The following is a 27,621-nucleotide window of genomic DNA, read 5'->3' on the forward strand; positions in this document are numbered from 1 at the left end:
ATGAAAACATCGATCTAAAGACCTCATCATTTATCAAATAATTTTTTAATTTTAAAAAGTGCACAAAGTAAGCTTTTTCAAGCCAGCTCCCTCACCTTCTCCTACCTTTTGAGAGCATGGTATTGCATTTACTGAGTTGTTTTTTTTTAAATTATTTCAAATTGCAAGAGAGCATTGCAAGGCTAACGAGCTGTATCTGAAGCTCAGTGTGTCAAGGAGGAAAACCAATATGGCTGAGAGGGAGTTTTCCTAAACCACCCTTCACTTCAAGCAGCTGCTACATGAAAAATGAGGAGATTCTTTGACAAAGCTTGCCCCCTGCAGGCCTCTGCCTCCCTCTGATACTGCCAGATTTGTTCATTTTTTACAGAGGCAAATTAAATGTGCTGCTGACATAACTGCACTTGAACATTACTTTTTTTTTTTAAATAAAATATTAATTACTTAAATAGAAATTTGGGGACAGCTCTGTATTCTTAGTGCGACTGGGTCCCAAACATTAATTTAATTTGCCCAAATAGCTCCTGATTAGGTTTGCTGTGATCTGAAGGCAGTGAGCTAATGGAGATGATGCAGAAGGGATTTGATTTAACCCTGGAGCTGTTTGTTCAAGTAAAGCTCCCAGAACAGGCCATAACCAGCATCTGGTCTAATGAGCCACAGTGAGAATCCCAACAACTGCATCCCTTGTACTGGATAACAAGGAAGAGTCACACAAAAATAGGCTTTTGGTGAAGGCAATGAGAGTAAATACAGCCCTTGGGAGATAAAGGAGACAATACTTTGCAGCTCTTCACTTAATGGCTGACGAATAAGGACCTTTTTGAGAATCTTTCATTTTTAAACTAAACCAAAAAATCATCACAATTGTTTTTAATTTTCATATAACAAATAAAAGCAGGTACAGGTCAATACCATAAATCAGTTTATGAATGAGAACTGTTCAAGTATTTCACTCAATGCCCTCTGTGTGTGTATGTGACTCTTTGAAAACAGGACTGAAACGTAAATAAGGTAGAGGTGTGATTTTTAAAGTTAATTAATGAGATATAACTCTGAAATGTAAAGCCAGCAAAACTAAATTTAAAAAAAAAAAAAAAACAATCTCTGAATAGCTATAGCAATTTGGGATTTTTTTATTTGTAGTTGACATAACATCATCAAAATCTCTGGTACAAATGAAATCACATTGACAATCCTGCTTATATTGGTATAATACCTGTTATCTGAGCTGAGACAGACAGAAGCTATGCCACTCAACACTTTTGTTTCAAAAAATTTTGCAAAGAGAAGTTATTTAACCTCTTCTTTCTTTTTATAATACACTCTATGTGCTTGCAAGAGGCAGAAAATGTCCATTAATAGTAATAATTAAATGTAATAGTATCTCTTCCATAATACTAAAATTGCCAGGAGTGCACCAGGGCTCTCCTGGGATTCTTTGACCACCAACTCATAAATTCTAAGGATTCCACCCCTGAGAAGGCTGAAGAGCCAGAGAGGTTTTGTTTCCAGAAGAACCCGAAGCCCACTAGGAGTTCACAGATCTATACCAAAATCTGATTTCAATGAGTACCTTTAATCAGTAAATTCCAATGAAAAAATGCTTCACTGGAATTTTTTCCCCCGATCAGCTCAATTAAATATGCTCTTTGAAACAAGATCTGACTCACACTGCAGGTTTAACAAGAGCTAATTTAAATAGGCCCTTATTACAGTTCCAGTGTTAAATAGCAAATGAATTAAACACCTAAGTTTAGAGGATGTCTTTCAAAATTCTGTGAACAAGAATAAATAAACAGACTCCTGTTTTGACAGCTGCTGTCTGGATTTTAGCCAAATAACAGGATAAGAGAAGTGTGGAAAATTGAGATGTGTTCATTAGAACAGTCTCAAATGGAGCCTCACTGCTACATGATGGATTCCACCCATTTACTACAGACTGAGTAAGAAAAAGGCTCCTATATTCGTGGTACATGATCAATTTGCCTAAGAGTTCTTTGATAGCTTATTTTGCATAGAAATACTTGCAGGCACACCAAAAAATATGGTTTTCTGCATTCACATTAAAACCTTCCAGTAGATGGGGCCACAGAGCTGTACAAAACGCGAAAGAAAGTAAGATTAGTCCCTCTAACAAAAACTCTCATAGTGCAAATAGAGTTTTGTTAATCCATTAAATTCTAATGTCAGGCAAATAATTTATTTGCTTATATCGTGTCTTGACTGTTTGACTCATTAAACTCTACTCAAAGGCTACTTAATATGACTCCGTGTGTGTTTGATACTGAAATAATTACAACTCTCAGCCAACAAAAAATTACAGCTGAGATCTTCATTGTCATTCGTCCCCTGTTCGTTCCCAGGTATTGTCCAGGTGTGAGACAGGCTTGTGATGAAGCCACACGATGGGAGTCGTTGATAATAATTGTAGCAAGAAAAGTCCCACAGTTGTGTGTGGTAGGAGGAACATGTGAGTGGTTCCTGCAGAACACAAAGGGTGACTTTATAAATGTAACTTGGATGCACCCTTGGGATTGTTTTTTTTTTCCCTGTTTCTTTGGGATCTTTGCGTGTATTCGTTTTAAATGTGTGGATCAGAAGAACATGGGTGTTTGAGGGCAGCTCTAGGGAGTTGCAGGAGCAGCCCCGGGGGCTGTGTAGCGCTGGGTGCAGAGGTTTAAACTGTGTCTGTATATGGGGCGCAGCGTGGTACCAGCAGCATAAAGGGTTCTGAGGGTGCTTCTGAGCTTTGCCTCACGAAATGCCAAATTCCTCGTGGATTCAGCTGTGAAATGCCATCCGGGAGCGGCTGAGCCACCGCTGCCTTGGAGCGGGGGGCTCGAAGGTTAAATACTGCCCATGGGGCGGGAGAATGAGCCCGTGGCTGTGACCGGGGGATGTCAGGGGGTGCTCTGGCTCCGGGCCGGGGCGAGGGGCTGACCCGTCCGTGCGGCGAGGCCGGGCGAGGCCGGGCTGCGGAGCCCCGGACGGGACACCCCCGGCCCTGGAACCAGTACCGAGCCACCGCTGATCCCGGGGGCGGGGGGAACCCGGCCTGGGGGCAGCCCTGCCTTGTCCAGTGGGTGTCGGGGAGAGGCCTATCCCGGGGGATGCTCCGGTGGGTGTCCGGGAGAGCCCTATCCCGGGGGATGCTCCGGTGGGTGTCCGGGAGAACCCTATCCCGGGGGATGCTCCGGTGGGTGTCCGGGAGAACCCTATCCCGGGGGATGCTCCGGTGGGTGTCCGGGAGAGCCCTATCCCGGGGGATGCTCCGGTGGGTGTCCGGGAGAGCCCTATCCCGGGGGATGCTCCGGTGGGTGTCCGGGAGAACCCTATCCCGGGGGATGCTCCGGTGGGTGTCCGGGAGAGCCCTATCCCGGGGGATGCTCCGGTGGGAGCCCAGCCCGGGGGCACCCCTGCCGTGTCCGGTGGGTGCCCGGGAGAGCGCTATGCCAAGGGATGCCCTGGTGGGAGCCCAGCCCCAGTGAGTGTCCAGGACAGCCCTATGCCGGAGGACGCCCGGATCGGACCCTGCCCCGCGGGGGCGGTGCCAGTGCCGGTGCCAGGCTCGGGCTCGGCTCGAGGGGCCGCGGCAGCACCTGGAGACGGCCCCGCCCGAGCGCAGGGAGGGAGCGCCTGGCGGGGCGGGAGGGAGCGCCTGGCGGGGCGGGAGGGAGCGGCCGGATCCGGCGGCGGGGCTGGGGCTGGGCCCGGGGCCGCCCCGCAGAGCCCGCGGGACGCTGCCGGCAGCGGCCATGGCTTTCGGGAAGGCTCCGAAGGACCCGTTCGGCACCGCCGTGGGCAGCCTGGTCGGTGAGTAGTCTGGAGCGGTGCCCCCCTTGGCCGCCCCGTCTGTCCCCGCCGGGCGCTGACCCCCCGCTCCCCTTGGCCTTTCAGAGCGGGCCACCTTCGGGTCGCTGCAGACGGAGGAGTGGGGACAGTTCATGCACATCTGCGACCTGATCAACGCCACGGAGGAGGGGTGAGCCCGGGGGCCGGGGGGCGGCGGGGCACGGAGGTGGCAGCGGCGTCGCCCGGGGGCAGGGCGACATCGGGCAGCCCGAGCTGGTGTGAAGTGACCCGACACCAAATAGCGCAGGGAGCAGAAAGCTTTGGTTCCCCGAGGAAAAGCTTTGCCTGGCGCGGGGCCATCGGGATTTTAGGGATTAGGCTCGGAGGTTCTTCCCCGTAGACACACGCTGGAGAAAGGTGGTGGCAGAGGTTTCTCATCTGAGTCTGACATGGTTTTGTACAGCCTGTACTGCTCGTCAGGCTGAACGGGTACCCCTGTGCTCTGCAAAGCCACCTGGAAAAAGGCTTTGAGCCCTTGGGTGCCTACAGCACTATTTAAAACTCTTGGCTTTTGCTTTCGAGTTCCCCAGCGTGCAGTGTCTCTGCCAGGCTGTGCTGCAGCTGGGGGGAATCCCACAGGACTGGGATCCTGTGCAGGGGGATCCATCCCATCCCGGTGTGCACACAGGGCTGAGCTGCTGTCTTGCACTGAGCGGCCACATCCAGCTTTGCTCAACCACTTGCTGCTCTGAGCTTCCTTGTTTCCACCTGTAAAAAGGGGGAAAAAAGGAAATTTGTTCTCGTGTGAGATCTGCCATTGCATTGCTAGGACTCATTCTAGCAGTGGTGTATTTTAACACTACCTGAAGAGTTTTTTCCAGGGCAATGAGGTATGGCTTACTTTCTGCACAGGTGTCTTTTTTGTCTGTATCAGCTTTTCTTTCCTCTCATTGTTTTGGATTCCACACTCTCACCCGTGGCTCTTAGTGCTTGGAATGTCAATAATAATTACTTCCTTCTGCTTATTGCCATAAGCAACAGCATGCTTTGACCCTCAGTGTTAGTTTTTATGTAAAGTTTCCATGCAACAGAGCCTTTATTTAATGAACTGTTTCCTCTTGTACATGGCTTAGGCTTGCAGAGGAGCTCATTGAAACTTCCTCCTAGGCAGCTACTACTAGTCACAGTCTGTAACAGGATAGTAGGAGCAGCAGAACTTCTGCATCTAATTAGGCAAATGGTTATTTTAATGCAATATCCAGCTCCTGACCAGAGCATTTCCAGATGCTTCAGTGAGGGAAGCAAGGAGGAGGGGAATTGTAGTACAGCTCTCTGCAAGGGAAACTTCTCCACTCTCATGCTCCCATCCATCACTTGATGCTCACTGATGTGCCTGGGTATGACATATGATGAAGAAAAACAGAGAAATGTCTTTTTTTGTTGTTGTTGTTGTTTTGGAGTTTTTGTTTGTTTGTTTGTTGTTGTTGGGTTTGGGGTTTTTTGTGTTGTTTTGTTTTGTTTTTTACTTCATGAAGTATATATCTCATCAAACTAAGATATGCAATAATGGTAAACACCCGCTTAATTTTGTTGACTTTGAAATGCTTTCAACGAAGATTTATTTTTTTCTTTTTAGTGAAACATTGTATCTGGGCCTATTGCTCCATTTTAGATTCTAGAGAGATCCTAAAGAGACCTTAGGACATCTTGTTTATGTTGATCATGAGCTTTGGGCTGGCCCTAATAATTGTTCATTATAGTTAGTCCATATTAATGAGGCAAAACTTCTTCCCACGTGTGATAACCTCGATACTATCTTCCCTTTTCCTCCTACACAGATAGGTAAATGATATAGGGTGTATATATAGAAATGAAAATGGCTGGGTTAGAGCTGCCCCTGTCTCTGGGCTGAAGTGGGTTGTCCATCCATCCGTGGTAATTACTCAGATGAGTTAAGTGCATCCTGCAATTATAAGATTGGAAGTTATCCATGACACCCCTACTCCTGACAGCACTCCCAGGAGAATATTTTCTAATTGCATCATACATGAAAACTACTGGTCAGCTCCTGATACATCTGGCAATTGATATTGCCATTCATGGCAATTAAAGTAATTCTATTATACAACAATGGAAAATATAATTTTGTAGCAGACTCTGCAGAGGAGAATAACTTTATTTCTCTGCACAGGTCTCTGGCGTAATGTAGAGTCTGCAGTAACAAACCTGATTTACTGCTTTGTTGCTCTACTTCAGTGCTGAAGAGATTTTGCTGAAACCAATGGGGCAATTGCTCTAGTTTTATGTGGGTGTAAACACAGGGGTGGATTTGGTCCCATATCTCAGGCTGGGATTTTTGGTTCTTGGATGAAGTTATGAACTAGAAAACTTCACTGGTAACTTTTTCCTCTTCCATTTCTTGTCACAGGCCTAAAGATGCAGTTAAAGCACTGAAGAAGAAGCTTTCAAAAAACTGTAACCACAAGGAGATCAGGCTTACCTTGTCTGTGAGTACAGCTATGTTTATATTAATTAGACACTAAGAAGGTAAACAGTCTAAACGATAAGGTGGCATGCAAATTATCCCTGACACAACTCTCCAGGATGTTTTCAGTCTTTGTTGTTTGTGTGCACAGCACTGCCACAGTGCAGATCAGATGGTTTGCTGGCATTCCATGGACTCCTGCATGATGCAGATTTGGGGGAGGCTGGGAGCTAACTTGTTCTGTGTAAAAGTAGGATAATTCTTACTTGCTCCAGTGACTGTCCTTCTGTGAGAGCCCCACCTGTTTGTGGAAGACACAGAGGTTAGGATATTACATAAAAGCTACATTTGACCATCCTATTACTCACCTTGTAGTGCTCATCTTAGTCAAACTAAGCACAGTGCGCAGCAGGGTGGAATGTGTGATACTGCTTGGTAAAAGGAAATGTTATCACGTATAAATGATAATCCTAAAGGAAAAGGTAGCCATGGTGAGTTAAGTAGGGGAGAGAGAGGCAGGGTGAGCTGTGTGAAATTCAGGTGCTATCGCTAAAGGTTGGAGTGTCTGGGAATATCCTCACTTGACATAATGTGGCCTCTAGAATCTGACAGTGGTCCTGAACTGCCCCAGGGTTTGGGGAGCTGTTGTGATTTCAGTCAATTTAAGATTTACTGGAATATGTTAATGCAGGAAGTTCTAATACTGTCCTAAGTCCCGAGTTTCTGACTTGAATTACTCATGACTACCAATAGTGCAACTGTGGCAAGAGTCGTATATTTTGTATTTTAAGTTCTTGAGGATTTTAGTCTTTTGTTAATTGGCTAGGAGTATTTTCTTCACCATTTCCTTTTCTGAGGTTTTAGAGGCCTGTCTGCATCACTGAGTGCTATTACTCATGGGTTTGGTATTTGTTGTGCAAAATCATTATCTATATCAGGATGTGTTGAGAAGTGATTAAGGAAGATGGGTGATGGATTGTGCTAAATTGTAGGTCGCTTAGCAATTGCCCAAATGTCTCTTGTCAAGTTAGAGATGCAGATAATTGTTAAACATGTCAATATAAACCTTCAGCTCATTCCATTTCCTCACTTCTTCCCTGGTTTCCTCCTCCACTGTCTCATGAGTCACATTTTTGTGTGTTCTGTGTGTTTGCATAATGGAAACACGGAGTTTCCACTGTACCTGGAATCTCTGTATCAGGTCTGTCCCCTGCAGCCCTTGTGCAGCAAGGTCTGTTCTGATTATCTGACACAGTCTGCTGATAACCAGGGTTTAGGTTTGGGAGGTGTTCCGTGGGTATTTAAAATGCAGATATATCCAAGGTGACATTATAGCTTGGCTTTTGAGTATGTAGAAGTGGGAGAAGAATCTTGTTCCAAGTCTATCCAAGGAAGAACTTTACCACACTGACCTGGAAGCTCATTGTATTGCAGATGGAGCATGCAGCAGGTTCAGCTGGGATTGCAATTCCTGTCCTGTTCCAGCCCCTTTCTCTGTCCTCACCCACTCCCCTGCACACCTGTAACTTGCTTGCCAGGCAGTCACATCCTCTTGGCCCAGCTGCTGTTTTCTGTTTTCTTCTCCCTGTATTCTTTAATCTTGTTTCCTCTTTTTTTTTTTTAAATTTGAATAAGTTCCAGCCTTTCCTCTAACTCTCTCTCTTTACAGTTTTAGTTCTTATGTAAGATCTTTCATGCTTTGCCTCTCCCTCTGCCTTTTTTTTTTTTTTTTTTTTTTAATCAGTACTGCCATGATTTCAGCATGTGTAAAGTCTTTCCTTTGATTACCTCATTCCTGGCCATGTGTGGATTTACCTTTCCCACATCACTCTTGCTATGTGCTGTATCTTCTGTTTTTATCTTCTTAATTGCCTTAATGAAATTGTTCCTGTTTTCCATTTTGAAATGCGTAGATGACAACAGCAATTGATTGCAAATGGAAAAAAAGAAATAATTTTCAATTCCTGAAACACAAGCCCTTCCCTCCCTGAGCAACTCTTATCTCTTAAAAATTGTTTTCCTTCCAGAGTTTTGCAAAAATAAGGGTTCATTTTGGATGAACTGTTAGCGCCTGTATTTGTTACAGTAAATGTGGACCTCCAGCTTTTGAGACTCTACATCAGATTGTCTCTCCTACCTGCATTAGATGAAACTAAGAAGATCCACTTCTATCCATTCAACCTTGACATCCTTGAATTTAATATTTCTGATGAAGCTGCTTGAGGAGCTCATTCCCAGAGGATACACACAGAGTGGAGGGTGAAAACCTTAATGGAAGCAACTCAACTGCGCATGTTAGCCCTGACTCTGCTCCTGACATGGGTTAAATCTCAACAGTGTGTTCCTCCTCCTGGCTCTGGGATGGTGCTTTATTTACTTGGAGGAAGAAGGCTGAGTGCCAGCTGGATAATGTGCTGGCTGTGGCTTGGCTTGAGGTGCTGAAGATCCTGTGGAGTCACGTGGGTGGAGGTGTTTGTGTCAGGCCATGGAGTTGCCTCATGCCCAGCCTTTGATAACGCTGAGAGATCAGGGCTGGCACTGGTGGTTGTGCAATCAGAGTGGAAAGGATTAAACCTTTCAGGCAAGAATCCAACAGACTATGTGTGTGTCACTTGACTTTTTATTGCTGGTAGACTTTAGATACATAGATTTTGTTTATGTAATGAGTACTGAGACAGCTGTTCAGTTGCCTGCATAGATCTCCCTTGGTTCTGTGAAGCATTTGTTGCAGTTCTGATACCTGTAAGGTCTTAAGAGCTGAACAGCACATGGAGAAATTCTTACTGGATGTGTCCCTCTCATTCCTGCATTCAAAGCAGTGGGCAGAAATTTAAGATTAAATTATTGCTTCACCTCTGTATTACATTGTTGGTAAATATTTTACAGGAAGCAATTTTCCCAGAGAAATTGTGGATGCCCCATCCCTGGAAATGTTCAAGTCCAGGTTGGATGAGGCTCTTAGCAACCTGATCTAGTGAATGGCAGGGGAATTGGAACTAGTTGGTCTTGAAGGTCCCTTCCAACATAAGCCATTCTATAATTGCTTAGAATTAAATTTTGACAGGTATTTTTTTCCTAAGAATATTTTCACTTTTCCTTTGAATTGTATATATTTTTTTCCAATGCAGAAAAAATTCAGCATGGCACCTGTGGCCTTCAGATTTTAGTTTGTTAAATTAGCATTTCACAAAGTGGAAGATCTAAAAAAACAAAAGCATCAGAGAGTCCTCCAGCTTTTCAATTAAAAGAGTGCTACTCTATTTTATTATACTTTATGTTGACAAAGAAGAAGAGGACATTGAGTGGGGGCAAAAGAAATCCAAAATCTCAGTGTTTGAAATGTGAAATCTGAAAAACACAAGACTTCTGAAAATTTGGTGTATTTGAAATGCTGAACTTTGATCAAGTGCACCCAGCCCCTGCACTGTAATTGGTGAGTGGCAGCTGAAGGAGCTGCTCATACCGGTTTGGTTTAAATGGTGGCCTTGGAAACAACATCTTGCAGTTCCAAGCCTCAGCTGGGCAGGCATCAGGATGTGTTCAGTGCAGTGTAATCCTGGGGATGGATTAATGGCTTGTTCCCCTTGAGTCAGAAATTTGAAGAAGCAAACTGTTCATCTGGGTTTTCTTGCAGCCACCTTGGGTCTGAGAAGTGTCCCTCATAGGCTGAACCCATTCATCAGCTTTGTGGAACAAACCTGGCTGCTTCAGATGTGCAGTGAGTTCTGACAACTGAGTGAGGCCTCTGTTGATAAGGAACACAGCTGACTTTCTGCTGTATTCACCAGCTTCTCCCATTTTTTGTTTCTGCTTCACAGTTTGGCTTCACCTCTCTGTAGATGCCTTTCATCATTTCAGTTCTGTGATTCAGTCCTGTGAACCAGAGGCTTTGGATTAAAAAAGGCAAAAAGTTTGCCTTTTTTGCTCAATGCAGATCTCCTAGATCAGTTATCCTGGAACACAGCAGCTCTGTCAATTCCAACACTTCTCAGGTCCTGTATGCCATGGACAGGAATTTTAATGGTTTGATTGAAGTTAATTTGCCAGTTTCATTATTAAAACATGTTTCTGCTGAGTTTCCATTGTGCTGTGTGGAGCAATAGTTGGCCAGCTTGGAGCTGTTCCTTCCAGTGGAAGTGCTTGGGACTATGAAATCCTATTTGCACTGGAGTCCTATTTGCACAAGAAATACTCATATTGAAATTCTAATGAAAGGTGTTATTAGCATGAAAGTGGTGTGTTCATTAATAGGCCAGTTAAAGATAATTGAGTCAAATTCTTATTTTTCTTATACCAGCTTAGTTTTACCCTGAGTGAGTGGGCTGGGCTGGCATAATTGAGTGGAGGATCCAGACCATTAGTTCAGTACTTTCATTCAGCAGGTAAATACTCAGTCCCCTAAGTAGGGAATTAATAATAGGGAGTAGTATAACAAGTTTCCCATGAACTGGGTTGAAAATATTTTACACAAAGCGTCTTTGAAGTACTACACAGGCAAATGACTTGGCTTATTAGCTTATGTTTCATGTACTCTCTATGAAAAGTAATGTTTTGAGCCAAGATGTTTTTGTAATTATTTTTCAGTTAGCTTTTTGCACAGCAGTCTGCCAGTGTCTCTATTCCACCCTGTTTTCATTTTGGCAATATATTTTCTTCTGGTCTTAAACTCGTTCTCCTGTAAGTTTCTGATCACACTGAGAGAAAAATCCTTGAGTCTTGAGGCTAGAAAATGAGTTACTAAAAGTATTTCATTTAGTGAATGTAGTCTGCTCTGAATAGGAAAGTATATTTAACCTACTTTTATCAAGATTACAATGTCATCCCTTTAAATATGTGTATCCTTTTGAGAACGTGTCCTGTCTGTTACATGATTCAGAGGAAGTTTTGTCTCAAAACATATGAAATTTTGCAGCCTTTTGTTAATGTCAGCCCTTTCCTTTCACCTTTCTATCTTCCCTCTTATGTTGGGAGGGAAAATGAAGCTACAATTGAAGAGAAAGAAGTACAAGAGTGACTGTTTTTCCCTGTGTGGGTCATGATCCATCTCCAGATTTGGGCCAGGCAAGATGAGTTCTGTTCCTGGTTCTGCAGCTGATCTCATTGACCCCCATTTCATGTCAAGTCCCAGGTGACTGGGATGTAATGGCAGTTTTTGACACCTCTTCTGCAAAATGGGAAGTGCAATCAGCCACCTCCAGATGTACAAGGGAGAAGTGTTATGTCCTTACCACATCCTGCTGTGTTTGATAGGGCAGGCATGGTGCTTGCAGGGATCCTGCTCTGAGCATTTGATGCAGGGTGTTGGAAGTCGACTTCCTTCATGAAGATGAATCTGACAGTTGGAACATTTTCAGTTCATCTGTTTCAAATCGATGTGACCTTTGAAACGCATGCAGAAATTGTGCTCCAAGTTGGTGAATTTGTTCTTTCCTGTTTTATCATTAGTCTCTCACTTACAGGGCAGATTAGAGGACAGGCATTTAGTAATCTGATTTTCTTCTCTTGCAGGGCTCTTCAGAATCTGTCAGACCAGGGTACCTATGTACTAGGCAGTGAATTTACATAAATTTTTTTTTTTTTAAGATATGGGCAGATTTCCTGCTGTTAAGGGACCTTATGTTCAGTCAGTGCTGTGACATAGAAACAAGTGTGACCAAGCTCCTCTGTTAAAAATGGTGTCACTGTGGCTGGCACAGCTCCTTTGGACTGTGCAGGTGTAACAGAGCACACAGGGAGCTGCTGTTTCCCTGCTGACCTCATCAGGCATTCTAGTGAGTAGTTATCTGTTCATATCCATTCCTACTCTTCCCTATAACTCCTTGGAACAAACAAAAGGAAACAAAAGCCATCAAGTTGTGGGGTTTTTTTTCCCCCCTATCCTTTGTGTAACACAAGGTTTTTTGTGTTTGCAGCTGCTGGAGATGTGTATGGAGAACTGTGGCCCAAGATTCCAGTCTTTAGTTGTGAAGAAGGATTTCTGCAAAGACAAGCTGGTGAAACTGCTGAACCCAAGGTTCAACCTGCCCATTGACATGCAGGAGAAAATCCTGACCTTTATCATGGTGAGTCCAGAGTAAACTGAGTGTTCTCTGCCATGTGGGAAATGTTTAATTGTGCAGCCTGTTTAAATCCTGGGAACCTCTTCTGAAAGCAGACCTTAACTCTGGAGCTGTTGTGGTTGTTGTTGCACTGAGCAGAGTTACCCAGAGTGGAAGAAGGGAATGATTTGTCTTTAGGACCACAAGTTTTAAAAGCATTTGTCTGACCCACTGACTGACCATTTATGTTACTGTCCCTGATACTTCAAAACCAGGTTTGGGCACGAGGTTTTCAAGGGATGGTGGATGTGAGTGAAGTAAAAGAAGTTTACATAGAATTGCTGAAGAAAGGAGTGGAGTTTCCATCCTCTGACACCAGCAGTGGTGGATCTAAGGTGAGGACACTTCAGAAATGGGATGTGTTAATTTTATAGGACACAGAAGGTGTGTTTGATCTGGGTTTTTTTATTTAAATGCTTCAGGGCAGAATATGATCAGACTATTTAAGCCCTTGAGCAGGAATCAGTTTCAGTTATAACAGCTAAGGTAACAACAAAGAAACCTGACCTATATAGTAGTTTATTGCATTTCCCAATCCAGATTCATGGGTATGTTCTCAGAAATGAAGCATCTCTGTCTTGAGACTATCAAAGATTTGTGCATGCTATTTACCTCAAAATAAACGAGTGCTTAGTGCTCCAAACTTGTCAGCTTCTGAAAGCCTCAACAAAAATGAGTAAGATTTTCACAAAAACATGTACTGTTGAGAATATGAGCATCATCCATCTTGAAGATTAAATGGAGAGATGCAGAAATCTATAAGAAAAGACTATTGTCTGTGTATCTCTCCAGCTTTGCACAGTAAGTGTTATTTAAGTCTATGTCACAGGTAGTATTGTGTGGCATTTAGGATAGTAAATATAAGTATGGCTTGAGCATTGTGCAGCAGCTGAAAATACAGAACATGGTTTAATGCCGTTCTTTCTAGATTTCTTTTTTTTTTTTTTAAGAAGAATTTTCACAAGCACTTTGGGCAGTGTGAAAACCATCCATCACTGTGTGAAATCTTGCAGTTACAAAATTAGATTTCTATAATCAGTGCACACAGGAATAATTTAGATTTATCCCGAGTTTGATCTGCTGGTTGAATAGTGGAGTGCACAAAAGCTTATGTATTTAAAGGTTGTTTGAACAAGCTGTGTGGAGAATGCTCTCAATAGATACTAATTTTTCCCCTCACTTAGTACATTAGAGATTATTTTGTCTATTTCAGATACTTGCCAGTTAAAATCAGTGGCAAATCTTCTGTTTTTCTCAGTAGACCTGGGCACAGTTTTTTACCTCAGTCTCCAGGAAGTGAAGGGTTTATAGTGTGTAGTGCACCCTGGGGTTTGCATATGAATTTTTTTTTAGCAGTCAGTTCAGATGCAATGCAGTGGAGCTTTCTCGGACTGTTCCTGCTTTCCAGTCCAGGAGACTTTTGTATTTTACCTTCTGTGGAGACCCAGACTCAGCCCTCCAGCCCTTTTACTGCTTCCAAGTGTGATCACGTTCCAGACTGTTCTTCACTGCAGAATTGCAGTGGCACTCTGGGAAGGACTCTTTGCTTTTAGATGGCTTCCTTATTCTTTGCTAGCCCATCCTTGAGCCATTTCCACTTTATCCTGTGGTGGAATTTACTTTCCAAGCCTTTCTAAAGATATTTGATTTCATAACAAAATATGCGTGAGATTTATTTTTGTAAAAAGGACTTGCTCAATGAATTCTGTGGGACCGCTGATTATGAGGAAGCTTCTGCCCAGTTCTGTAGTCTGAGAGATGTTCCTCTCTCAACAGGATGCCTGCTCTAATTTTATTCAACCCAAGCTCTCTTTCTTTTGTGTTTTCACAGATTTCAGCCCTGCCTTGTGCGAAGTTATCCCCATCCTGTGCCAGTCCTGCCAAACGTTCCTTCCTGCCTCTTCCCACAGGCCCAACGTTGCTGTTGACTCCGGAGCAGGTACAAACACTGCAGGTTTAGGGAGGCTGGGTCCATCTGAAATGTGCTGTGAGTGTGTGACTTGAGCAGCCTGGGTGCCACTGGAGGGACCCTCAGTTCACAGGGTTGTAGCTCTGGGTTCCTGCTCTTTGCTTTGTGGAACTACTGCTCGAGTGTGTGGATATCTAATCACATCTTACAGTTATGCAAGTTGATAAAAGCTTGTTCAGAGATAAGCAAGAAAGACAAGCTTACTTTCACATAAGGCTTATGTGAAGATTTATTATAAAAAGTAGGAAGTTCTCTTCCATTCCTGCTTGCCCTGTATGTAACTAAAAGGAGGAACACTAACATCAGTGAGGAGAATTAACTGCAAGGAAAACAAGTAGTGCTATCAGGCTTGGATCTTAGTTTGAGTGCACATTTAAAAGCTGAACTAATTCCATTCATTTCCGTGGCATGCTACCATAGTGAAATAATGCTAATTAAGTCCATATTATACCTAATGGGAAAGGAAGTGTGTATTAGAGGTAAGAATTATTCTGTTTGCTCTGTTCACCTACACAATATTCTCCTGTTGAATTCCAACAGATTGGGAAACTGTACAGTGAACTGGATATGGCAAAAATGAATGTGAGGGTCATGTCATCAATACTGAAAGAAAATGTTCCTGGCTCTGAAAATCCAGATGATATGAATCTTTTACAGGTATATGATAATTCATTCTTAGGGGCTATTGGTTTGGTTATAGTTGCTTTTTAAAGTGTCATATCTTGTTTTTTAACATCTGGATTCAGATTGACAAATGCAACCTGACAACAGGTTTCTGCCTCTCATTTTGCTGAGCTTTCTTTCATCTCCTTCACCTTCCCTTGACATCTTGATAGTCAGGAAAGGACAATACAGCTTGCAATGCAAATTTAAGCTCTAGGGAATTCCAGTGGCAAAGGAATTTCATAATGGAGCATTCTCTGCTGAGCATGTTCTGTCAAACAGCCCCGAGAACATTCCAGCTGGAGCATAGATGATGACAGAGTGTCACTCTCATATCCGTCCTGGAGTTTGCAGGGCTCTCTTTATTATCTCCAGTCCCTCAGAGGCAGACTGAGGGCCAGTGAAGAATATGAAGCATTGGCTTTATGTGTGTGACCTCAAAGGTTGGGAGATTGCTGTGCTACAGAGGAATTCATGTGCTCTTAAAGTGTAGCCTGAAGGAAGTGTATTGCAATAGTCCAGGGATGTGACAGTGAACTTGTACATGCTCCTCCTGTGATATTATGTGCTTGTGCTGTATTTTCCAGTTTAGAAATTAAGAGTACAGTATTACTTTAGCATTGCAATAGTGATCTGTGTTATGGTAATGACCTATGTTTTGGTTTCATGTTGTCTGCAAGAACTTAAAAAGCTTTTACCACATCCTTCTGTTTCTAACCTTACCTCCAAACTGCTACAATGAGGAAGCATTTTTGGCAGTTTTGCAGCATTAGGTGTTTTGAAGAACTGATCTAATTTTTGCAAGCCTTGAGTGTGCTTCTCCTGCCCAGTGTAGAAATTTTCCTGTGCAATGAGCCCTTACTGGGTAGTGTTGAGAATACACTGGTTAATTATGTTTGACCATATGTCTAGTCCATGACAAGGTTGGGAAACAGAAAAAGTTTGTATTTTATTTCCTGTCTCCTGCTGTGGCACTTCTGTATGTGGGTGCACAGATTCAGCTCCCCACAGTAAACCAGTGGATTCTTATTGACACTCCCAATAATAAAATTGTTGGCAAAAGGTTGAGGACAGGGTGTGGAGTTCCCATATGTGGGAGAGTGGATGAAAACTCATTCCTTTCACTGTTGTTCTTTCTGTTCTTTTTCCCCTGAGCACAGAGTGGAGTAAAACATCAGGCATGGCCAGCCTGTTCCTTGAACAATGCTTAATGTTCTCTTTTTGTTTATGGCACTACCTGGATTGCTTAGATTGAACTTCTGTTGTCAAAGAAAAAAATCTTTTATTGAAAGAGCTGGTTGTTTAGACTTTGAGTGAGTTGGAGACATTGATTTTAGTCCTTCAGATTATCTGGAGTCCCTCGATAAAAACTGTAACAAGGTGAACTTGACCACCTTGTTGCACATTGTGTAACGTGTTTATAGTTCTTTATCTTCATTAGTGGCCGGGCTCCTCTCTTTCCCCACCCTGGTTTGGACAAGGCTTAAGATATCATATTTCACTGGAAATAATGTGCTGGCCAATAATTGTAGTTGAAGAATAGTTTAGGATCAGCCAAGAAGACTAACAAACTTTTGTACTGGATGGTGAATAGATATAGTGGACGGATGTCCAGGAATTTGGGTCCAGATCAGCAGCTGGTAAGAATTAGCACAGATGTATTGGAATCACTGATGATTGTTATTCCAGCTGCTACTCTGTCAATGTAAAATTCCGCTTTTCAGGCAAATCCGTGCCTGAAATGAGTGTCTAAATTTCCTTCTCTATTGAGTATTGACACTTGCCTGTGTAATGAAGTCATAAGAAATACATGGGGTTTTTTTAATGTGGATCAGATAGTAGAATGTGGAGTTGGAAAGGTTTTAAATGTAGTTACAGATGTTAGGCTGAGGACATTTTTTGTGTGTTTTATCCTGGGCTGTGAAGATACAGTACTGAAATGCACAGCACTCTGCCATTCTGACAGAGATTTAGCAAAGGGGTGCAAATTTCTTTTTAAATAAATAATTGATTTATGTGAAGTATTGTATTTTTTTGAGGAAAAATCAAATCACTCTGAATATCAAAGCAATTTCTGAATAGTAGTGTGCAAAGAGGGTTGTTTCCCCCTCCTGTTTTTTTTGTTTCTTTAAGCAGAGCCAGCCTGTGTTTGCAAATGCAGTGTGAAAAAGAAAAAATGTTGGCTGAGTTAAAGTTCCTGTTGCTAAAGAATTTGTTCCTTTGAGCATGCAAAATCTGCAGAGGGGAGTAATATAAACAGACTGTCTTCCACTTCACTAGGCAATAATGCAAAATTCTGCTTAATAAACTCTCATAATTCTCCTATCTGCTGATTCTCTGAGGTTTGTGTTACTTTCTCAAAAATCCATAAAGTTTATCCAGACTTCCCACTTAAACGAGTGGTTGGAGCTTGAGACTTGTCACAGAGCATTTCTGACCTTTAGACTAATATTGCCTTTTCTTTAAGCAGACGTTGCACAGGATTACATCCAAGTATCCTGCTGAGTTTAATCAGCTTCAAGCAGGATCAAATCACATTGGCTCTACATTGCCCAGAAGGGGTCTTTGTTATTTTGCAATTGGTAATTCAGGCTTTAGAGACACATATATCTTTAGAAACGAAGGTGGTTCGAGATGTAGGGGTTGTGTAGGAGTGATGTGGTGGTGGGAGTTGTGACCCTGCACTAAAGAGATCAAAGACATGGACACAGTTCTATTTGCAGTGGTTGGTACCCGTGTGGTTTATGTAAATTAAGGAGTGCTACCTGTGATTCTGCAGTGCTTGAGTGTCTTATCATTCATCTCCAGAACTGACACACTGAGAGACCACAGTTAGGGTTTTTTTAACTTATTTTCCTTCCTTTGCCTTGGGCAGAAATTGTACAAGACCTGTCGGATGATGCAGGAGAGGATCATGGAGTTGTTGGTGACAGTGGAGAATGAAGATGTGATTGTTGAGCTAATACAAGTAAATGAAGATCTGAATAATGTCCTTCTGGGACATGAAAGGTAAGTGCAGGGCCTCTCTCCTTACATTTGGAATCCCACCTGAATAAATGCAGTTTTGTTGATCCTCCCTATGGAGATAGATTTTATCCTTAAATTCAGGAAAGAAATATGATTGCAAAAAGAGAAAATTATGTATTTGCTGCCTCCTAAACACTTCAGAAATGGTTCAGGGGAGTAGTTAGGAAACATTAGAGTGGCATAAAGCAAGTTAACAGCATGGGCAGAAAATCAGATAGAGGCACACCAAAATAATTTGGAATTTGACATCCCTTTGTGGCAGAGTCCGGTGAATTTGTCAACAGCTGCTACAAATCCTTTGGTGCTGATGCTTATCTCTGTTAAGTGTCTATGCTTCCAGGAAAGAATACTTGTCCTCCTTTCTAAACAATTTTGACAGTTTTACTGCAGGAATTGGCCATGGAGCAGCCTTCTGCCTCATTGAATGCTTAGAAGAGTTGCTTGCTGTTCTCAGCTGGATTGAAATATACTGTTCTGCTTGTCTTACAGCAGAAAATGTTTCTTTCTTTCACACATGAAAGCACAGCAGTACTCCTGTTGACATCCTGGGTTATTTGTCTGTTATAGCACTGGTAGCATGACTGGATGTTGGCAAAACTGAAATGAGTTTTCAACTTAAAATTCCAGTGTTGTTCTCCAAAATACCACGAGTATACTCATGCAGAGTGCTCTGATTTAATAGGAAATACCCTTCCATCTTAAGAAGTTGATTTCTTCCACAGCTAAAAAGTGTTCTAGGAATCCTTATCCATCAAATGCAATTGCTCTTTATTAAATTTAGCAAATTTATAGAAATTTTAGTCATCTTTTCTTTTTAATTGTCTTCTGAGTGCTGCACTGAAAATATCACAAATTTTTCTAAGTGTCAGGCATAAACTTTGGGCCTAATCATGACAACGTTAATTTTTCATTTACTCTGAAATCTTGTCTACTGTTGTGTTGGTGGATTTTACAGCAGCTGCCTTGAAAGAACTGTGTGCTCACTTCTTTCTTTAAGAGGTTTTTCCTGTTAATGAGCAAAAAAGGAATTTTATTCAGGGTTTGTGTAAATCCACTGAAGTCAGATGCAGGCTTATGTTTTTGTTACAAGTGATGAATACTGAAGGCCTCAAACTATGAATAGAAGCTTGTGGATATAATGCAACAGATTCCTCACTAAAGGTGATGGAAAGAGTGATTAATTTGGACAGAAGACTGCTGTATTCTAGTAATGTAATGCTCTGGTTTCTATGGTACAGGTCTTGCTGAGTGCAGATCCATTGCACTTCAGAAGTGGATAAGTATAAAAATGCGTCTGGTTAATTTTGTGCTGCAGGAGATTTTTCTTTGGATCTCCCTCTGAACAGTGTGGTGTGTAAAGGGCCAGCTGATCTTAGTGAGCTCCATCTGTTTCACTTTGTGTGTGTTGTTGGAGGATGAGACCTGCTGCATTTTCTGTTTCTAATTATTAATGTAGAATCCAAATTAAATCCAGACCAATCTCCACTGTGCAACCAACAGCTCATGTGTGGAACAGTGCCTCCCTCTAGTGTCTCTGCAGCTTCTTGGTCCTTCCTGGATTTCACCTAAATACTTTCTGCTCTACAGCTGGAAAGGTTTTTTCCTGCTGTTTCTTCATGCAAATATACACTTTTTCTGGGCCTCTCTAGTACCATGACCCTGAATAGCAAACGCAGTTGGATAAACTGTCTATACATCTGTCCATACAACTCTGGGCTCCTGGTGCTGAAACACAGTGACCTTCTGAATGCTCTGTGTAACCTCTGTGTTTCTGCTCTGGACCCACAGTAGCACTCTTATCACTCTTAGCACATATTTATGCAGATAGATTTTGTTTGTTTATTTTGTTTCCTTTAAAAAAAAAATATTGCAAAAGGCCTGCACTAATGAGAGGGCTGTGTGCCAGAATAGGTGTGTGGTCTGTCCTGGGAGGGCACGAGGCAATGTGTAGATATTTTGGAATTAGGTTTGAACTACCCATCCTGGGTCCCACACCAAGGCCGACTGTGAAGCCTGTGGCGCAGCTAAAAATTAGATGTTAAGGTGTTAATAGGAGATAGTGGGTTTTCGAGGTGTTAATAGGTACAGTTATTAGTGTGAACCCTTTAGCCACCTTAACAAGTGAAACAACATCTATTTACATTCTTTCTGTGCTGTTTGCCAATGAAAATGTATCTGTATTTGTAAACTATCTAGAAGTGTATATAACCTGCCATTTTAGATGAAATAAAGGGAGAACATAGCATTAATCATAGTGATTTGATCTGCATTTGGTCCCGTCCAGCTTCCCATTTATTTTAAGGGTCCACTCACTTTAGGAATACCCAGAACTCTGAGGACAGAAGGCTTCCTGGGACTCAGGAACAGTGGATGTTCACCTGCCTGGTGTGAACAGAGACAAACCACTGTCAGAGGAGCCTTGGTTTTGTTCAGGAACAAGCAGATGTCTGTCTCCAAACATGGGGCCAGGAGGAAACCAGCTGATGTTGGTGCAGGAGACACCAGGACCACAGCCCCGGAATGGGAGTCAGACTGCCTAGAGACAGCACCTGGAGTGTTTGTTTGGTGCTCCTGGAGTCTTTAGGAAATGGAGAGTTGATTACTAGTTTCACATTCTTCTGAAGCACGTCTTAGAGCCATGTGAGAATGAACATTTAACTCTTCACTTTCCACAGGTTCTCGCGGAACAGAGTTCGATTCCTGGAGAACCAGAGGATCCAGCGGGAGCGGGAGGAGGTAAGTGAGGGTGAACTCCTGGACTGCAGGAGTTCCTTTTGCTCTTCCTCGTGAAAAATACACTTCTGACGTGCAGAATTTTATTCTCTAGTTGAGACGGGACAGCAGGCTGACATTACTCTTACTGATTTTTCTCAAGTCTCACTTGCAGAATTTCATGCAGATTCATGTAACTAAAGTAGCAAATGATATCAAATCTAAGAGGGAAGCTTGGTCATGAAAAATGAGAGAGAGAGATCTATTCAAATGCTGGTTTATTGCCTCTCCAGCTAAGCACAATTATCTGCCATGCAAAAAATGAGAAACCATAGGTTCTTTTGATTTGTTTCCTGTTAATGATCTAGAGACTGAAATACTGCTGCACTTTGAGAATTCCCTTCTTCTATTGATTTTGTTTTTCCTGAGTCAAAGCTTTTTCTGAATTGTGAATAATGGCTTGTAGCAAATCTTTAATGACTGTCCTTTATTGACTGATAATTATGGTTGTTAATTATATTGCCCAAAGTAGTTTTGCATTTTTCATCTTCTGCTGAGCCATAATAGTGCAGTCATCTAGGACTCAACATAAAAATGCATTGTGAATGTTGAAATACTGCTGACAATTAGTGAAAAGGTAGAAGAGGGTCTTGTTTTCCTTGAAAAGCCACTATTATTACATTCTGGTTATGTATGTGGATGGTTTTGCCTGATGGATGCACTGTTGGATTAGTTAGTAATCCAAATGGTGCAGTCTGTACATTTTTATATTATTGAGACTCCGAGTTTAAAATGCATCATCTTTTATTTATTTCTTTTTCATCTAATGTTACCAAACCTGCATGATTCAAGCATGTGGTTTAATAAAATCTTTGGCTTGTTATGCTTTTTAATTCAAACACATTCACAGAAGAAGGAAGGGAACTCTTTTATATGTCCTTGGAAATATTGTAGTTTTGATTTTTTTTCTATCCAAAATGGGACTGGAAAAAAAAATCAATCTCATAAGTACATATCAAATCTCATTAACACAAGTAAGTAGCATGAAAAGAGTTGTACAGGATCGATCAGAAGATACATATGAAACTTGTATCTAGACAAGTTCAGAATGGCTTCGTAGAATTGAGTCCTTTCTGTTTTCTTCTTCACAACTCGTTTTATTTTTTTGAAATTGATCTTTTCTGACATGTGTATTTTGTTTCATTTGCTATATTTCACACACACGGAGTCCTGATCTTCTCTTATACTTAACAATTTTTAACACTAAGATTTTAAAAGTTTGTATTTTGTGAAAACAGCAATTAGTTTAAAACTGTGCAAATTCCTTAAAAAACCCCAAAACATTGGGAAAAACCCCAAATAACTTAGTCTTTTTCAAATGTCAAGCTGTACAGGAAACAGCCATCTGCTCCCTCAAGTGATCTACTTGGCCTCTCTATAGATTCTCCATCTTCTGTGTCAGCAGTGGTGCAAAGTGACCCTGCAGCTTCTCCTTCAGGAAGTAAGTAGTGAATGCCCCTTTCCCTTCCACTCTAATTCCCTAAAACAAACCCACAAGAGCTTAGTGGAGGAATCAAGAAGTTCCTTGTAAGAAAAAAAAAAACCAAAAAATACTCATTAACTTTAAGGATCTTCCTTAAATTTTCTTAAAAGGATAATTGAAATATGTCCGTAGGAACTGCAAGGTATTATGAGGTTGCCTGTAATTTTTTTACAGTAATCTTTTTCCCCTTTTACATGGATCTGAGCAATAGAACGTGCTCTGTTTTCTACTGCAGTGAGGTTGGTAAAACACTCTGGTAGCTGCTTGTTCTGTAGACTTGGCAGGAAGAAACAGGAGTTTTTTCAGGAGTGTTAGAAAGACTTGGCTTCAGGTGCCCAGAATTACTGTTTGAAGAAGCCCCTCCTTTACTTGCTTTAGGGAAGTCCATATACTAAAGCTAAAGGTGTGAATGTCCCCTGGGAATAAATCCCTAGAACTCCATTTTAATCCTTTAGAAATAGTGATAAGAGTTTTAAGTGGTATCTATCATGTAGAGCTCTGCTGATGCTCTAAACATAGAGATGAATATCTTGAATCTAAGACTTTTCAGTCATTAAAACTTTGCCTTTCATGTGATAAACAGCAATTCATTTCAGACTCCTTATAGGCCTTCCAAACAAAAACTTTACCCTTTCAGTGTTCAAAGTACAAGTAGCCACTTTTGCATAATAACGTTTAAATTACCATTAATTATTGTTTTGAATTTCAGATGGCCTATCTGCACACCCTGAAGATAAAACCAGGCCTCATCCATCAATTTACCCAGAGCTGGATTCAGCAGCTCCTACAAAAGCTCATCAGTCCTTGTGAGTAGTCTCTTGTCAAGGAATGGGAATGGATAACAGGTCCTTAGGGGTATTAGTGCTCTGTAATTCATCTAATGAATATAGGAAGCTCCAAGGACACAGATTTACTACTTCTACATATTAGTCCAGTAAAACAAGTGAAAAATTCCCTCTGTGCTAGACATTGTTTGAGAGGGTTCAAAATACACTTATGCCTGCATCATTGTTTTGTCATAAATAGACAAAAACATTCCTGACTTTCAGCAGGGAAAGGGAGAAACAGGTCAGTAAGAGTTCAGGACAGGAGAGGTGTCCTTGTAATTCCTGTGCCTGGTCCATCTGCCCATGCTCCTCTCAGTTGTGACACACAGGAAAGACAGACCAGCCAAAAAAAAAAAAAAAAAAAAAAGGAAAAATCAGAACAAACAGTTTTGATCATTTCTTACTTACATTCAATGTGTTGCTCTCTCCTAGATTTGCAGCTGAAGCACAAAACAACAGTTTAAGCAGCCCAGCTGAACACATATATAGCAATGTGAACACATACAGCAATGTGAGTAATACTCATGTTCGGGATGGTCATTCTTGTCTGGCAGCTGTCAAATGGGAACTTCTGGATTTTCCCCAACTGCTGTCCAAGTGTGATGCAAAGATCTCTTCCGTGGCCCTTCTCCATACCTCAGGGAACATTCTACTTGGTAACCAGGTCAACTTTCCTCTTTTGCTGCCACAGATCCTAATGTGGAAGCCTGTTTCTTTGAGTCCAGCACAATCCCAGGGGAATTTGCAGAAAGCACTTGCTCTATTATTTGTGTTTCATTTGTTGCTATGCAAAGCAAGCTGAGATCTCCTCCTGTTGCCATGATGTTACTCTAGTGTACTTTCTTTCTGAAATAAGATATTAAAAAGAAACATACAAAAAAATCCCAAAAACCCTCAAAGCCCCCACAAAAATACAGCCCACCAAAAAATCACTTAAACCCCAAGTACAGTGCAGGACAAATGTCATGCTGCAGAGAAACACCCATGACAGAAGGAATGGGAAGAATCTGAAGGGACTTTGAGATAATGTTATGAAGGCAGTATGAAATAGAAAAGATGAGAAGCAACCCCCAAACAAACACGCACAGTCCTTATTTTAAACTGCAAATAAAAGCAGATGTTTGAATCTGTGTGGTGGAACAAGCCACTCAGAAGTAAATTATACAGATGTGCTATAGAACACTAAATGTTGCTTTGAAGGTTGTGTGGAGAATGAAGATTAACTGGGTTGCTAACTGTTTGCCTTGGAATTTTACCTGCAGAAGTCAGAGTGTTTAAAGATAAGTCAGCAATTATGGCAGTTAGGTCAAACTAGTTCTCATAGAACAATCTGTTTGTGCATTGTTTTGCTTGATGTCCTTAGTTGGCGACTCTTTTAAGCCCAGTGCCTCTGAACCCAATAAATCTGCAGGCTGGACAGACTGTGCCATCAAATGGAGCATCACCAGCAGGTAATAAATACTGCAAATCACCTCCTTTATGTTTAATTTTCTTATTAGAACTTAAGGCCTTTACATATAGTGGCCATCAGTGACTAGGAACAGGAACAAACACTGACAAAGTCGTGTTGCTCATGGATTCTATTACACGTCTGTCCATTTTAGCATGTAAAGCAGCTGAATCCATAGCAGATAATGTGCTACTTTTAGGAAGACACAAAAAGCATGCAGTAATCATGCTATTCATTCTCATTTAAATCTGGATGTTTCTGCCTGTCTTTATTCTTCAGCTACATCAAAGAACAAGTCACAGTCATCTCATTACTATGAGATAATGGAATTCGATCCCTTGGCTCCCACTGAGTAAGTAACTTTTAAAATAGAAGTTTAAAATTCTGCGGTATCAAAGGCAAAATGGCCTTTTCTTCTGAGAGGAAGAAAAAGTAACTTAGGCTGAGTTAACTGACCAGCTGCATCATTGATATAAAATACAGTGGCTGCATTTTGTATGTTTTCTTCCAATATTTCTGGCATAGCCAATTAAGGAATAAACTGTAGTGTGCTCATTAACTAGCATCTGTAAAAATGGAGGAGTAATGCTGTATCAAAATTACTAAAATCTTATCCAGTGATACAGAAAGGTGAAGGGAATATGGTCAGAATCCTGCTGGAGGAAGCTGACTGAACTTCAGCATAGGTAGTTCTGGAACAGGGTAACCAAAGGAATTCTTGTTCATACCAATCGTGTTTTTTAAAGAATGTTTTTCTACTGCATATGAAAAAAAATTCGTTATTTAAATATAAACGGAATGGATGCTGTGTCTCTCTAGAAGGCCAAAATAGTGGGACAGCAAACTAATAAAAAACCTAACAGATGGCAGAACCCCCCCTTTCTAACAGGAAATTATAAAGAAAAAATTGAGCTATCTATACAAAACTTATTTCTAAGGAGCCATTCTATTTTGAAGTAGGGAAATCTCAACAAAGCTTCCTCTGGTTTGTTGGGGGTTTTTTCAATAGTGCAGTAATTGCACAGTGGTGCACTTGCCATTTGTGTTTTGCAGTCCTGTTCCCAAACTTGTTTGATCAAAAGTGACAAAGTCCAGAGGTTCCTCATTAAGTGTACAACCAGACATTCAGAGCAGGGTTGGCTCTTTGTTTCCATGGAAACCTGGACATCCTGCAAGGGAAGCTACACTGGAAACTTCGGGCAGGATTTCCCTAGTACCTTTTGTCAAAATGAAATGTGATGTAGCAGTCACCCTGGTCCTCCTCTTTCAGAGCTATTTATGAAGAAATTGATGTTGTGCTGAAGACAGCAGTTAAAAAGAACACAGACTGAAGGTGGAGGTGGAATCCTTTCCTGAACACTCTTGGTGCTGGTCCTGTGCAGTGCTTCCTCTAACAAGTGAATAACAGAAGAGGTTTTGCATTTTGACACAGTAATTAGTGTTGGAGTACTAAGCTGTGTGCAAGTTGAAGAGTTACTTGGCTCTACACCTGAACAATTTGCCGTAAATGTTCAGCTGTGTGTTCTTCAAGGTCACTTGCATGGTTAAAGTATTTTGGGGGCCTGTAAAATGTGACTTCCAAATTCACCTGTGTATGAAGTAACACTTGGCACCTGGCACAAGTAAACAGAAAAGACATTACATGCCCAGGAACTGCAGAATCTGGTTTCTTTTGGCCTCACTGCTATGTTCACCTCACTAGAAATCTGTAAGAGGGTTTTGAGATACAATGTTTTTTCTTTAGAATTGGCATCTTAATAGATGTCTGAAGGTGTGCAGTGTTACTTTCCTACGTCCTTAACACAGATTTTTCATTTTTAGTTTCTTCTTAAAAACCCACAGTACAGTTGGATTTTTGTCTTGGGAAGAAGCTAAGCTGGGACACAAAGTGCTGTCATCCATCAGTAACAGAACAAGAAAAATACCTGCTTGTTACTATGTTGTTGTTGTTGCTTTTATTTACTCAGTAAATATTTGAGGTAGGATCAATTATTTCTTTCAATGTTCCTGCCCTGCAGAGATTGTTCTGGTGAAGGAAAAATTAATCATCTACAATGCAGATGAGCAATAGTTATACATTTATTTTAATTAAGTTGTTTAATCCTGTTAATAACTTTTCTTTTAGTCAGTGCCTTACCTATTTTAATGCTGAATATAAACTGTGCACTTTAACAGGTGTAGTTCTCTGAATTTACAGCTGATACAAAATTTGAGAACTTAGTTCATGTTCATACCAGATAAGCTAATTTTTGTGAAATAACTGCATTTTAAACATTCCTTATGCTAACTGTTTAAGGGATAAGAAGTTCTCAGCTGCTTTTGCAACTTTTGTAGCATAAAATTCCAAATAAAAGCAATTGCTTACTGAGACTCATCGCTTCCAAGTTTTTATTTGTGTATTCCCTGAGACATAAATGTAGGTAGCATTGGAAGTATTTTAGTGTGAACCTGTGCAGTTTGCTGCAGGACCATTAGAACAACTTGCTTCTATCCAAAACACAACCTTGAAGAATTCTGGGAATTTTGTAAGCCAAGGTGAAAAGGTGAGTTGCTTTACTATCATTTTTCTTGCAAATTTGCAGTGGTCTGGATAGCTGCCTGAGAAAACAGCTGAAAATAGGATTTGAGGTAGATTGATTTTTAATTTTTTCCCCTACAGTTGGGTTGTATTGGCAGAACCCCCACAGTGAAGGGTAACAAATCAAACTGGGCTGTTCCAGTGCAATCCATAATGGGTGATTGCTGACAGGATCTGTCCATGTTTAAAGTAGCACAGGGGTCACAGTGATGGAAGGGAACTGGCTCATTACCAAGGTCAGAGCCTGTGTTACAGAGGGAATGTGCTCAGCATCAGTGCAACACTGGTCTTTCAAACCCAGGGGAAAACCCACATTTTTATGGAATTGCTGCTTGCCAGGGGGATATTCCTTTTCTTCTAAAGAATAAAGCAAGGGGTAGAGAAGTGCCATAATCGGTTCAGCTTTCAGAAGGACAATGGACTAAAGAAAACTGAGGTAAGAAGTTGGGGTTTTTTTCTCTAGCCTGGATTCAA

At 41.5% G+C, this 27,621-nt stretch overlaps 1 protein-coding gene across 1 annotated transcript; it reads left to right on the plus strand.

The window, feature by feature from the left end:
* Positions 1–3,731: 3,731 nt before the first annotated feature.
* Positions 3,732–26,939, plus strand: TOM1L1 (target of myb1 like 1 membrane trafficking protein). The gene is made up of 15 exons (XM_083874578.1): positions 3,732–3,816; positions 3,901–3,985; positions 6,224–6,302; positions 12,193–12,342; positions 12,594–12,713; positions 14,210–14,317; positions 14,888–15,004; positions 17,886–18,019; positions 20,713–20,773; positions 22,136–22,250; positions 23,002–23,098; positions 23,552–23,630; positions 24,483–24,570; positions 24,849–24,921; positions 25,840–26,939. Exons 1-15 carry the CDS (start codon positions 3,759–3,761, stop codon positions 25,898–25,900), a joined length of 1,425 nt encoding a protein of 474 aa, XP_083730704.1. The 5' UTR covers positions 3,732–3,758; the 3' UTR covers positions 25,901–26,939.
* The last annotated feature ends 682 nt before the right edge of the window (positions 26,940–27,621 follow it).

This window comes from Zosterops lateralis, assembly GCF_965231275.1.
Source record: "Zosterops lateralis genome assembly, chromosome: 18".
NCBI classification, from domain to species: Eukaryota; Metazoa; Chordata; class Aves; order Passeriformes; family Zosteropidae; genus Zosterops; species Zosterops lateralis.